At 33.4% G+C, this 15,387-nt stretch overlaps 1 protein-coding gene across 1 annotated transcript in view; it reads left to right on the top strand.

The window, feature by feature from the left end:
• Positions 1-4,938: 4,938 nt before the first annotated feature.
• Picot (putative inorganic phosphate cotransporter protein picot) overlaps positions 4,939-15,387 on the top strand; it is an 81,027-nt gene continuing 70,578 nt past the window's right edge. The window contains exon 1 of the mRNA XM_073092917.1: positions 4,939-5,282. Within this exon, the coding sequence (XP_072949018.1) occupies positions 5,210-5,282 (73 nt within the window). The 5' untranslated portion in view covers positions 4,939-5,209. The remainder of the gene's footprint in view (positions 5,283-15,387) is intronic.

The raw sequence follows: 15,387 nt of genomic DNA, 5'->3' as shown, positions 1-15,387 counted from the left end.
TGTGTAACGCACGTCGTGGCTTAGCCAGAAAACAATAGAAAACCAGTCTCGTTGACGAGTGTCCCAAATTTGGCCGCAGACATACATGGGCCGTTTCTTCACCTCTAAAATGAACCCTACGCCTTATGAATACAGAATAAAGATGTGGAGTGCTTAGACCGTGGTCACAATGACGTGTTTTTATGTTTTGTCACTCAATAAGCTTGTAAAATTTGTTTTTGGACGTTTTTTTTTCTACAATACAGAGATAGCAAACATGAGCAATGAACATGCAGTTTACCTAATAGTTGGTAAAAATCCACTGCCGTAAATAGACATCTGTACCTAACCAAAAAAAAAGGTTTGAAATTCTACCTAGCGTCGGTTAAAGATGCCTTACTAATTTTAAAGACTAACGGCTCTTTTTTAATAATCAATCTATTCAACTTTTACCTTCCAAAGATCGAACTTTGACAATGTCGAGTAGGTTCGTAGAAATTGCCAAATGTCTATATTTGATGGACAAAAAATTGATAGATCGTTTATTTGTACCGCGCGTAAGCTGGAACGCCTCGTGTAAGTTTCTCTCCCTTCCTACACGTGACTAAAGGTACATATATTCTCCATCGCGGAACAAGCCTTAATCAAGCAGTAAGAATCGGTTAATGAATCAGGAGATAAGACCGCATGATACATGTTTGCTAATAAACCATTTTTATTATAATAGGCGATTCATAGGAAAACCGTGTTTATCAAATATCAATATTATTGTTCTGCAAATACCTATTCTTCACAATCTTTTCACGCCGTGTTCGCCACGTGTGACTCAGTCTTGGCCAACGAAATAATACTTAGCACGTCACACTCTTTAAATTGATTTTAGAAGCACTACTTTAATTTAGCTTAAATTAAACCAGGTGTTCTTGCGCAGTTAAATATATTTATTTATTCATTTAGTCAATTAGTACGGATCACTCTAATTATACTAATGAAGAATTACAATAAGATAAGAATAATTCACATATAAATAATATAATACGTTATAATAATATTAAAAATAAAATTATAAAAAATAGTATCAGTGTAAAAAATATCAAGGCAAATCAATGTAAACAACAAAGCTCTTTTCTCATACTTAACATCGACATTTGACAATTACTTCGTACTAGAAATTGACAAAATATTATGTAACGAACGAAAATTTTCAGATAAGTAAGTCTAACTAATATGTAACTGAGAGTTGAAATCGGCCAATTGCTATCGATCGATTAAACAATCCGGTCTTTGGGCGATTTGAATATTGGACGAACGGCCTATCCTGATTTTCATACAATCTCTACTAAACAGTCATAAAATTGCCTAGACTTCATTTTTAACCGACTTCCCAAAGGAAAGAGGTTATCTATTCGTCATATATATTTTTTTCTTAACTACCAACTTCTTGTTTGCGTTTCTGCTAATAAGTAGTTTGCTTAGATGAATCATTAATTTTGCATACCTATCTTCTGTCTGAAAGAGACAAGTTTTGTAATATATTACAATCAATATAAGTGTAAGCTACGTCTGCCACTGGTAAGAATATAAGAATTTATTCTGATACATAGGATAAGTTCGCATAAGAATTGATTAAAGAATAAACGTAATTTAAAAATATGAATAGAATAGGGATACAATGTAATTAGAATAGGTGGTTTTAATGTTTTATAAATTTTGTTAGTTAAAAAATTAAGAATATTTAGGAATTAATAAAAGTTGTGAAATAATAACTAAAATAAGTAGATAGAATTATGTACCTTATATTTTATATATATATATATATATATATATATTTATTTACACGTGTTAGTTAGATGTGCTTTAAAGCGACTTTGTAAGCCCTGAATTAGGCTTTGGACACGTCACGACAGGTCTAAAAATTAATAGAGCAAGACTATATACTCGCACGCCATTGGTCGAAAGGGGCTTTGTGTTGGCTAGACCTGTCGCTCGTCTCGTTCACTTCTTTTTTTTTTGCACAAAATATCGATTCTTCGATTAATCGATCCCAAATCGCCATCCATAAGACTAATCCTGAGCATACTACAATAAAGTGGATTGGAAATCTCCATTGGAAGGTACACCGCCACCCACTAAATTTGCAATTGGCACCCCCGCACGGCTATCCTTGCTGGCTGACGAGCCAGTAAAGAAGATAAACGCAGAAGACAATAACGTAGGTACCTACTTATTAATGTTAATCAACGAACTTTTATTTATTCCATATTTATGTACCAACTAATCTTAGCATCCATACCACGAAAAAATAAGGAAATATTCAACTAAATATAAGAAAATAAGTAAACTCGTGTCATTGTACACGCAGCCTTACCGCTCGTACAGCCGGGGGCAACGTGAACTTTTCCGATAAAACGCCATGCATTTTTCTTCGTCGCACGCCGGCGGTCGTGAGTCATGCATGGTTTATGGCGTTTTACATAGGCGTTTTAAGTATTCTATCGCTTTATTACTCCATGAACCATGGCCCGCGGCTTCACCCGCGTTTATAAGTGTTTAACTGCTAGCCACGGATCTCCTCTCAGAATGAGAACAATTAAGTCATATTCCACCGTGCTGGCCAAGCGACTTAGACTACATACACTTTTGGGGATATTTTTTAAAGATCTCTCAGGTTTCCTCACGGTGTTTTCCTTTACCGCAAAAGCGAGTGATAATTAATTTTTGATATGCACATAACCTCGAAAAATCAGACGCGTATGCCTGGGATTCGAATGTTGGACCACGACATGTTGGACGACCTCAGTTAGTGCTCTAATCTTATTTGGGGTTAAGTATTCCACGGGTTGTTGTGGCCACTAACTGCGTGAATTCCAAGCTCATTGCATGCTTCCTACCTCTATATTATAAAAGTTATACTTCTGTATATTATATAAACAGACAGACAAAGCGTAAGCTTAGGGTTAGAACTCACGAAGCGGTATAAAACGCCGCCGCGGTCGCGGAATAACGGTTTTATTTATTTTCATAACATACAAGAACGCAGTTTCTAGCGATTAAATTTTGGCAAACTTCTACAGTGGGCGCGATTCTACAAGCTATCCGCCGGCCGTAAATAAAGGAGCACACAGCAGCAGAATGGGCGATGTTTACCTACAGTTTTACATTTTACTCGTGTTGCAATCCCACTGCCGTGACGTGGATGCTACGGAAAATCGCTACATGTGTTTTAGCCTTACCTTGCGTCTTTTTGTCTATTCAATTTATTGCGTTGAAATACTACTTAGTTTTAACAACAGTTTGTTACATGTAAAAACTTAATAACCAATGTACCTACCTATTATAATTATATTTGTACGAATGTATGGCAGTAATTTCCTCACAATAATAGCCTACTCATGTTTCGGGTATTAACTTATTAGTCACTCCAAAAATAAAGTATCTTTTGCAGTTGACATAAGACTTTATACATTTAAGACAATTTTAATTTTAATCTTATGGCCATAACTATTTTGAGCTTTCTAAAGAACTAGGTATTATTTGAATAGCTATATATTTATATTTTAAAATAACAAAACGAGTTAAATTTTATAACTTCCTGAAAACGTGGCCTTTCAATACTAACTGAAGCTACTGATATATGTTACGTAAATAAGAAGAGATCTGATTATGTTATCTTAGCGATATATATTTACAAGGTTACTTCTGCTGAAAATAAGTAGGAAATAAAAGCAAGAGTGTTCAGATTATACCAGTGACAGCACAGTGGTATAAACAACTTCCCACGCTGTTCAGGAAATAAATTATTATTTGATTTATTTTAATAGTAAACAATGACATTTAGTAGTATATCGATGATAGTAAAGGATACAATGAATTACCTGACCAAAAGGAAGCCAATATGCCGGAGTTTTTAATAATGTTCTGAACGTATGAAGCCCATCATTAGACTTACGCAATTTGTGGACGTGAGTAAAGCGGGCTTTAGGGGATCTGGACCCTCCCACTCCCTTAACTTAAGCGAGAAAAATGAAATCTTCAAACATACATTTTTTTTATTTTGTCGACGAATAAATTTCAGAGACTAGCCGACATTGCTTCGATTCCTTTGACAAAGCTATATCAACGCCCGCAGTGCAACGAGATTCTGATAGGTATACTCTTGGGCAGTATCTTAATCTGTGGCCTACAGACCCCTGAGGGTCCACGAGTACGTATATGTCCCGATCCATTTAGGATTCACCGTCTCATATTTTTTATTTTATTTAGTCTGAAACTTATTGCTGTTTTTATTAAGGGGTAATTAAAATAAGCTGGTTTAAATTAAGCTGGATCTTCTCAGGGTCCGTGTGCTAAAAAAAGGTTAAAAAACTTTGTTTTTAGTTAGTTCTCAGACGGTTTTACTAGACATGTTGTCGAATTCTCGCACTTGTGATTCAAATAATAACAAGTAATTAACACAATGCGCATAAGGTATGCGGAATTTGTATAATGTTTTATATTTCCCAATAACTAGACCGCTCAGACCCCATTCTGCATTCTTCTTAGAAAAAAATAAAATGCGATATTGTGTCAATAAATACCTACTGCATAATATTTTTCACACCATAAAAAGTTCACATTCGTAATATTCAAAAATTTTCCATGCCTCTCAAAGTCACACGTGCAAGTTATGTCTTCATAGCAATGTTTTTTGCGGCTTTATTTGCCTTTTTGGTGTGTGCCTAGACTTTAATATAAATACTTAGACATATAATAAATACCAAATACCATAGATATAACACTATGATGTTATAAGCGTGACAGATAAGAATAGCGAACTGATAAATGATTTGCCAGCATCATGCGGCATATTGTCCCTGATGACAAAAACTGTCAATTGGAATGTCAATTTCTCTGAGATCAAGAAACCTGCGTGATGCTTAGTATCGAACGCGCCAGTGCTTAAAAACAAGGCTAGGACACCCGCTGTCACAGTCGACTGCTGCCTACGGAGAACGGAGTACGGCCGCGCTCCGCCATGACGGCTTGACGCGCGAACGTTCACGTACCTGATATATTAAATAATAACATTAAAATCAAAAAATAAAAAGTATTTTTTAAATAAAAATAAATGCTAAATAAAACGCCGATCAAAAACATTGGCCAAAAATAATTCACTCTGTGGATTTAGTGTTGAAACGCGGTTGTTTTTTTTTTGTTTTAATTTTTTTAATTTCGAACGTTTAGTGTGAAAATGGGGTTGAAGGCTGACGACGATAAGAGGCCCAGCAAGCTGGCGATCATGGAGGATATTTCCGATATACCACGTAAGTGTTTTTTATTTCCTCCTTTCATAAATCAGCCAGTATTTGAATAGTGTAATATTTTGTTACTAATTACATTGTAATTATTCAAGACCTTTTTGGTTTTGTTTAATCTATGCCATGTATACCTACTATATAGGATTTTTTCTTTTCGTCGGACGTCGGACAATTATGAAACTACCTACAATTTTTATACGAAAATATATGAACAATATAAATACATTATAAAAAATACCTTAAATAATATTTAGTGTAAAAGAACATAAACATTGATTAAAAAAGAAAAAGACGTTTGTTTATGCTAGAAGTTCATTGCACTAATTAAAATATTAAAGGTCGACATGCATACTACTTAGCTACCGAAAAAGCAAATTATGGGTTTAAAGACATCGATATAACCAAAATTAAGTTGATTTAAATTATTGGACAAAATTTATTGTTAACGATAATGTCTTTTAATTAGATACAAATTATGTATGTCACTCGATTTCGGGTTCGCAACTTTGGGAACCGGTTGCAAATTATGATTTGCTGATGAGTGCAAACAGAGATGCTATAAACGTTTATTTTTAATCTGTTTTCAAATAAAATGAATTCAACTAGATTATAGTAGCTATGTATTTTTAAACACTTTATTTAAACTTTTGCTTTCTTGATGTGACGACTAATCCACAAATAATTTGCCACAATTTATTCACCCTTGAATAATTAAATTACCATATTATTAACGGTACTTATCTGATAAGTAAATCTGTAAGTAAGTCTAAAATATTATAATGTTACATACCAATAGCTGCCTTTGTTATTTAATAACTCAAAATCCTATGTTTTATACCTCTTATCTTTGTTGTACTATGTTAATTTTTATCATGGACACTGATTTAAACTGTATAAATTTAATCCACATAACCTTTTTCGTATTTGGAAATTTTGATGTATTTACGTACCTATTGTACGGAATAATAATATAGTTTATCTCTATCTACTTATAAAGTTTCCTCGGTGTTTCCCTTAATTAGGGGTGAATAATTTAGGGGAAAAATCCGTCCTTGATAATCTTGATACATACTTTAGGGTGTAAAACATGGTACGAACAATTAGTTTCGAAGTGGCATAGAACTTTTAGGGTTTGAAATTTAGGGGATGCTTAATTAATTTTTGGGGATTCTTAATTAATTTACACTAGATTGGTTTAGTTCTTTTAGGTTGCTTTTATCAAAATCCAAATTCAATATATTTATTGCATTGATTCATTTAATTTAAACCTAAATCTATACTAGAATTATAAAAAGCGTTCTCAGAATGTTTATAATTAATTGCTGTTTTATGTATTGTATTATCGATTATCATTGTATCTGTGCACGATACATAATTATTTATTAGTATCTGTATTGTAATGGCTTCAAGTAGGACGGCATATAAAATACTGTCTAACAGAATAATCTTAATGCGCAAAAAGGTTGAAGGTGGTTGAACTTATTGCAACTCGACTTTTAGGTTTAGGTACAAGTTTTACGCTGCGATGATCTGGTTTGAAGGACAAAGGCATTTACCTAAGAGACGTCCTAACTTAGTTCTTAGCAATGTACATAAAAAGATTCCGGACGTACCAGCGACACATATATTTCTGTCTAACAATAATTGTATTTATCTTTCAGAGTAGTTTGAAAGATACACAAATGAGGCATTCCAACATAGTCCTCACGGATAGTAATGCTGTAGGAATTCCTTATCCAATCCTAAATAATAATCCTTATTATTTGGATTATATTATATATTATTAGGGGTCATTACTCACTTTCAGATGGTTTGCATTTAATGTTTCAAATTGTAAAATAAACTGTGATCGACTATAATTAGGACTCTATTCTGTTTATACTTTGTAACATCACATAAAAAGAAATGCCCATAGCAAAATGTATTGGATAATAAAGTTTTTGATTGCTACGATCACAAATTTATTACTTATAGGATCGTATAAAGCGTAATTACACGTGTTCATTTGAAAGTGTACTTACATTGGAAAACAGTTTTCTACTTTTAAAATTGTGTTAGCAAAAATATTCTGCATTGTAGATATTTTTTTAAAACGTATGGCTTATTTAAATATGTTTCGTCCTTAAAGGCAAGGTTAAAAAATGTGTGACAGCCTTTAAAAATATCTCTAGATATTCGTGAAAATCAAGTGATATATAAATAATAGCATAACTCGAATAGTCTTGCCCATAGTCACGGTGCATATTGGCACCGAATGATGATGAATTAAAAGATGATGTTTTAATCGCAGCCTATGCATGACTTTTACAGAAAAAGCAAGGTGATAGGAATGCTAAATGATTTAAAAATTATTATGAGTTTGAGTTATGACCTTCGAGGCCGACAAACGCATGCATTTATATAAATAATTAAAAAAATCTAAATACTCATGGCAAAAATAATTTCCGCTGGTAATAGATCAAGCCGCTAAAACTAACTAACTAAAACTAAAACTTCAAAGGTCATTTAGTCCCCTATTTTTAATACTTACCTAACTGTTTTATACCGAGCATAATAACCGAATAAAATGCGAAGATAATTTAACAGAAATACTTTATTAAACATTCCAATCCACGTCCTAGATTTCAGATATTAAAACTTTTTGCTTCAATTTAAATGTGTCTTTTGTCTGCAATATTTTCTCTTTATTCATTATACACCTGAACAAATCGGTCCACCGTCTGATAAGTGTTAGTCTCGCTCGTGCGGTGTTTATTATTTTTCGCTTATCAATAATTAGGACTGAGTTTGAATTCACGGAGGGTTTTTCTTCCGTCTACGCCACAAATACAGTACCCTTACCATGAGCTTTCAAAACATCCCTCAATTTTACGTTACGTTTACTCAATTAATCTGTTTCGTTTGCATCAGTGCACTGAGTAAACGTAACTAATAAGTAAGTGCTCAAGTCTTTTTGTCTGCCTCACATGTTCGCAAAAAGAGGGATAAAACATAAAGCGCCATTTTGTCAATTTAGACATTTAATGTTACGTTACTGTCACTATAGTTCTGATACAATCCGCTAGGGGCGTTGATTGGAAATTGTATGGGCAAATACGTAAACAAATACCAAAACAGTCATATTTGTCAAAACGTAAAAACTCACGGTAAGGTTACAGGTCTGTGGTCTACGCGCACGATGAGGAATTGCTGTTTTAAGTCAACTGACTAAAACGCAGTTTTCTAGGAGTAGGATGCAAAGATGAAAATAATGAAAATATGTTGCAACGAAAACAGAAGTCAATCGTACAAGAAGCGGAAATGAAAAGTGGAGAGATATCTTTTACATATATTTTCATTTTCTACGAGTGTTACGATTCGGCATTGCGCAAGACGGCTGAAAACCACACCGTGAGACATAAGCCTCAGTGTAAATATTTGTAATTTATATAATATAAAGATTTTAAGCAGATATCACTGAAAAAGGGTTTTGTAGGCGAAAAAATTATCATTATTCAGACTGTTACAGTAATTTATACCATCTGAATGCTAATATATGTCTTAAAAATATGGCGTGGAACCAATGGATGTTAAAATGGTTACAACGATAATGATTTAATTTTTACGATTAATTTAGTCGGGTGAAGAAGGGAAGGCTATAATTTCGTTGTGTCTACGTACTTAAATATAGACTTGGAATATGTGAAATAGGGTGTAATGATAAGATTACTAAACAGGTAATGTTATGGACGACTTTTTATTTTACTGTTGAAGTTTATTTATAAGGAGCGTAAACAATTCATCTTCACATCATCGATAAGTATAGATATCTCACCGCCTTGTAATTGAAGGAAGTCATTAAATGACTTAAACGGCTGATAATTCTGTCAGCCGTTTAATGGCTGTCATGGTGTAATTTACGCGGAACAATGTCGACATGCGCAGTTAAGACACGAAATGGAAGAAAAAGTGCGATGAGATATCGTTTCATTCGTAAATTATCTAAAAACTCACTTTTTTAATATTTTTCAAACACGAAAATAGACGACAGTGACAATTGTCAAAAGACATAGATTAGTAAATATACTTCGCCGCCTTGAAATTGAATGAAGCCACAAATGGCTTATTAGTAAGTTCTTTTTTTGAATTCTTGACAAACAAAAACATTTTTAGAGAAAATTTACGAATAAATAACTAATACTGCGTAATTTACATAATAAATAAATAAGTATTTCAAATATTTTAGGGACATTTTAGCACGGAGACGTGGCAAAACTTTTTTACGCAACTATTTCAATTCTCAAAACTGGGTACATTTTCTTGTTAGGAGTGAGTAATCTTTACTAATCTATGTCAAAAGGTTACATTTTCTTGTTAGGAGCGAGTAATCTTTACTAATCTATGCTTCACATGAATAATAATGTGTCGGTATTGACTATGCAGGAGATGATACTACTTGCCTAGTATGTAGTGTGGTTATATTTTGTACCTGAATATCTATTATTATTGCATTGGAAGTGACATAAACAAGTGGACAGTTCGGTCACCCAACTACTAACATTTGAAAGCAAAAAACTACTTTTACCTATTAGGTTGCAAGTAAAAAACATTCCAGCAAATAAGTAAAGTGAAATAAACGAAAAAAGAAAAAGTGACCTCTAAGAATAAACTTATTTTTGTCTATGGTCAATTATCCGTAATTCTAAATAAAGCGCGAATAAAAAACGTCACGGTTCATTCATACAAACTACGTTTTTCCGGTGGCTGGGCACTCTTCGATGATTTACGGCAGAATGAATGACATCACTTTGATTTATTTATAAAGTGCGAACCGTTTGTGACATAAATATTATATTCACAGATAATATATTTAAAAAAAAATAGCTTTTTTTTAATTTTGCTATTTTATCTATTTATCTCTATCTTTTTTTTTTGCAAAATTCCGTTTTATCAGGTAGATACATTAAATGTACTTTTATATCACGGCGTGCGTAAATTGACGTTTTACGCACGCTTCGCGTGCGCAAAACCCCCATTTCCGACCCCGTAATATAAAATTTTATACAACACGCGGACGAAAAATGTTTTTCTGACAAGTGTGAGTTTGCAGGCCGAGCCGCAGGCGAGGACTGCAATCACACGAAAATTTTCGTCCTCGTATTGTAATGTACTATTATCGTTAATAATGATTTAAGTCCATACCTAACTATTTTGAATGGACTAATAATGGAAAATTTTGCTTGGCAGTCAATGACACATGTTTTTTTGCTTTTCTTTTTGTAGCGTCGTATTTGAGGACAAGCAACACTTAAAATGAATATTTTTAGCATGAATAGTACAAATTTACTGATGCATATATCATTTCAATATATACTGTAGGTATGAGTATTTTATTTTAAAAACCCACCACCAAACCACCACCAACCACCAAAAATATTTTTTCAAAAAAATATATCTTACTTATTATCGTATATCAAGTGCAAGTAAATAGGGAAAATCTTGACAAAACACTAAACCTTGTAATAACAGCCGATGTTTTGTTAATAAAAGGTAAACCAGTCTTCTGGACCCTGTTGAACCCACACAGATATGCAGTCATATTAACCTTTATTTTAATTAAAATTTTCCGGGTTAAATGAACGAATACTTACATACAACTTTTATACTTTACCTCAATCCTATGTACCTAGTAAGAATATAAATTTAAAACAGTAAAGTTAGGCACATAGCAAGGATAAAAATTAATAAGATGGCGATAACTCCATCCGAAAAGTTGAAGGAAAATTGACTCTAAGTTATTATTTACAAAATATATATAAAAGTAAAGAAAATACTATATGCGTCATACACATAATAAATTTTGAGATACCAGACGAAAAATAGGTGCGTTTTTATATAACTGATATGAAATTAAGAATATATATACAGTCTACTTACTCTTGAATTTTATTCTTATGTATACAGTACGTATGTATAATTTTTTACTAAATTTTATTGACGTGTGTCTTTTCATCGTCGTTCCTAAGAAAACAATATTATAACGTTTCTGGAGCAAAATATTTCACAATATCCAAACAGCACCTACATTTATTGCTGATATAATCCAAGGTAACCTTATTGAATAATTTACATTGAAATTGGCTCCAAATAACTAAATTTAAAAAACCTACAATAAATAACAAACCAATAAACAAACAATATTATGAAATACAATAACGAGGAATAAGTTACGACACTGGCATAAAAGAATCTATTGTCAGTTTAAAAAGATAATGATAAAACGTACTTCTTATTGCAAGATCGCTCATTCATGCTTCCCCACGTGCGTTCGAATTTCGAAATGTAATTACGCGTGTTATAAACTTATCGGTATTGATATAACAATCGATTCGATAACAGCTCTTACGAAATCATTCGAGAAGTAAATTCGATTATTTCTTTCAATATGTGAAAAATTCATGTCAAGGATCCAGCGTCGCCTCGATTACTAATTTCTCCAAACGTTAATGTAAATAAGTGTCTTCTTTGGTAAAATGGCTTGACTGAATACCTTTATTTTGATACAATTTTATATTGGGTTATTTACTTTTTATTTAAAATTAGAATAAATCAAATTTTGATTTATTGTAATAGTTGTATGTGGGAAATTAGATTCACTAGTTCGTAATTAAGGTTCATTACTTATTTATTAAAACATGATTATGGGTTTAAACTAAATTAAGGCCAAAATGTCTGCTTTTAGGACAGTGTATAAAAATAGCCAGAAAATACTATACCTATAACTTAGGTAAGAAAACTAGATAAGTCCATACATACGAGTATAAAGAACGTCAGTGGTAAATAGTTTCATTGTAATATTATAGTATCTGTGCATTACATTATCACAGTACGCCTTTTATCTTGTTACTATTTTCTTCTTACATAATTACAATGAACGCAACTATTTCATCAAATATTAACTATTACAAATACAACTTTCAATAAAACATGAAACATTACATAAAACAGTCTTTCTCAAAGTGGGCGATAAATCTCCTTTGAAGGTATTAGAAAATACGGTATAAACAGACCCACAAAAATTGTAAGGAGGCTGATGCAGTTTGGGAATTGATAGCTGATTTGTTTTTTAAATATTTTAAATTAAAATTAATCAAATAAAAAACAATGTTCTAATTCCTGCTTTCTTTGATGAATTCTACACGAAATAACATGAAAGGTAAATGTAAGTAAGGTAAATTATAGGGGGCGCTAGGACATAAAATTGATTCTCAAAAGGCAGTTCAGTGAATATTTGAGTACCTCTGACTTTAAACAGTCTTCCGTGCAGACGTAGGCAAGTCACACACGTGCTTTCTTATCTACTAACGTGGTAACAAGTCAAGTATTTGATATGAACTCACTAAACCAAATAAATTTGTGCATTGCAAGAATACTCGGAAGGTGAGCGCAAATAATGAATCATTTGCCTCGTGCTGTGGATAGGGTTGCCAGATTTAGCATTTGCCAGATATCCTACTTTTTATATCGTTAAGAATTTGTAGTAAGGTATACTATATATTGTACTAGGTAACTAACACGTATCGTTTATTTTAAAAATAGGTGCAGCAGACGAGCATGCATGATGGTAAGTGGCTACAGCTGCCCGTAGACATCTGTAATCAACCCTACGTTAGATTAGATTCCTACGTGAAGTCGGCCGTAGATGACCCGTTACCCCTGAAGAATAACCTGGAACGCCGTAAAAAGTAGATACCAAATACATAGGTACATAGGATCCCTTACCACGCCCGTAAAAGCGGAACTCAGCAGCGTTTACTGCTTCACTGAAATGCAAAGTCGGAAAATGCAAGTACGCTGATATTCTCAAAGTATGAATTCAGTTTGACTAGATTTTATTAGACTTTGATTAATTTGATGCTAATTGGCAGCTAGCAACCTTGTGATGAATTAGTAACTAGTAATTGCTATTAATTAAGTGCATTTTTTCTTTTTTTTATGTAAATAGTCTGTAAGTAAGCAATTAAGCCTGCCTGGCTATATTTATAGCTCCGAATGGCTGCTTTTCACCTGATTGCCGAGGGTAATGTTTTTCTAGGGTTTTTATATACATATGTATGTTTCTTTGGCACGCCCTGCAGCCAGAATGGCTTGACGGATTTAAACAAATGAGATGACATTGGCTTCGTCTAAATTGTGGAGTGACATTGGTAAAATTTTTAATCAGTGGGTTTTTGTTCGTATAATATTTACCAGTTTATTTTTATGCACGCCATCCCTAATAACGTATGTTGTCAGCGGTTTGTTAGGAATAATAATGGTACTGAAAGCGGAACCGAGTTTTATGGTAATCGAGTGCTAAACATGCATGCAATCTACGTGGTTACACATGCTCGGGAATTGTTACCTGTTACGAGTTAAGAACGACTATTAGTGGCCCACTGATGGGCTGTCTCTCCTAGTCGAGTAAGAAAAGCGAGTAAGCATTCGTCTCATCATCATCATCATCAACCCATTACTGTCCCACTGCTGGGCACGGATCTCCTCTCAAAACGAGAAGCATTTGTCTAGTACCTTCTAATACTAAGCATTTGTAGTTGAATGGATGGGAAGCCTCCCAAAGACTTTTGTTATGATGATCATTATAAAGTTAAAAAATAAAAATCTATTTAGTGTGAGGCTTCTATTGATTTCGTACTGAAAGACAAAACACAACACATTTGTGTAAACACAAAACATAAATACATTTTAAATATTTTATATAAGTAGTAGTTCAGATTCTTCGAGACGCATCAACATTCAACACTCATGACTTACTTGGCCCAATTTTATCTTATTTATTCATCGTTACTTTTGAACAATGATTATATACTTGTAAGTAATTTTGTAATTGAGTTTGATCGATCACTTATATACACTTCTATTGAATATAAAACACATGGTAACAATTTGCGAGTAATAACACAGCGGGGTGTGTGGCGCCAAATAAGTAGGACGGGTCTCTGGACGATATAAAGTTACTTGGCGTTGATATACATAAGCTTTATCTGGCAAAAACAGCACATTCTATGTCTATGTGAAATAAAACGCCAAGTTCAATTCGAATTGGCACACGGAGAGTTCCGTACCACCAAAATCTTCATATTTCTTTTTATTATTTGTTGTTATAGCTGCTTCCGTTATTCGTTATATTCCGTCATTCTTTCCGTTATTAGGCGGTGCGGCCCCCATACCGGTCCGACGCGCAAAGGGTCCCTCGTTCGATCCCCGGTCAGACAGATATCTAAATGATGAATTTAGATTTCTGTTTCTAGGTCTGGGTGTTTGTGTAGTTTTCTATGTGTGTGTCCATGGCACCCACGATACAGGGAATCCTAGTGTGGGGCTGTGAGTGTAGAAAGCGTTTATTTATAACGGTTTAGGAGATAAAGCCCTATGTCAAACATCAGACCGACAGACAGCAGAGGCTTAGTAATAGGGTATCTTTTTTACCCCTTGGGTAAAGAACCGTAGAAATGATAATTAATTTAGAATGCAACCATTTATGTATTGACATATATGTTTGCATTCTAAACCGAATTTCGGAAGGCGAAATTCACATCATTCAAATTGATCACTTTAAAATATTGCATGGAACCGTAACGTAGGTATTTTTAAAAGATAGTATCTCTTCGCAACGCATAATAATGGATGACTGGCTTTTTGCATCGTTGGCAGTAATTGATGGCTTTATAATTGGCATTCGATTATTGTGACCTGTTATTATACTGTTTACAAATATGTGTGGAACCATTTTAATACATGCTGGGAATATGTTTGTGGTTAACTATTTTGTCATTAATTCTGTTTTGTTGAGTAAGGTCAGGATAAAGCAGTAGAGTTTCAATAGTCGCGTATATAGGTACGTCAGATGTAGGCATATGATACAGCAATGGGCTAAGGGACTCAAGCCCTCCACCAATTCCCTCAAAGAGGAGAATAAGTTTTTCAGCGACCTCTGACTTATTATAAGACAATCTTTATTTTGTCGACCTAGTCAAATTCAAATTCAATTCATTTATTGCAGGATAAGGTGGTACATACGTGAAATACATAAGTTTTGTGCTCCTATCCTAACCCAAAGGGTATGCAAATA

Source organism: Epargyreus clarus, unplaced genomic scaffold (assembly GCF_041222505.1).
Source record: "Epargyreus clarus isolate Ecla_fem2 unplaced genomic scaffold, WU_Ecla_fem_2.2 ptg000004l, whole genome shotgun sequence".
Lineage (NCBI taxonomy): Eukaryota > Metazoa > Arthropoda > Insecta > Lepidoptera > Hesperiidae > Epargyreus > Epargyreus clarus.
The sequence above is the reverse complement of the archived record's forward strand: the minus strand, read 5'-3'. Positions and strand labels throughout refer to the sequence as shown.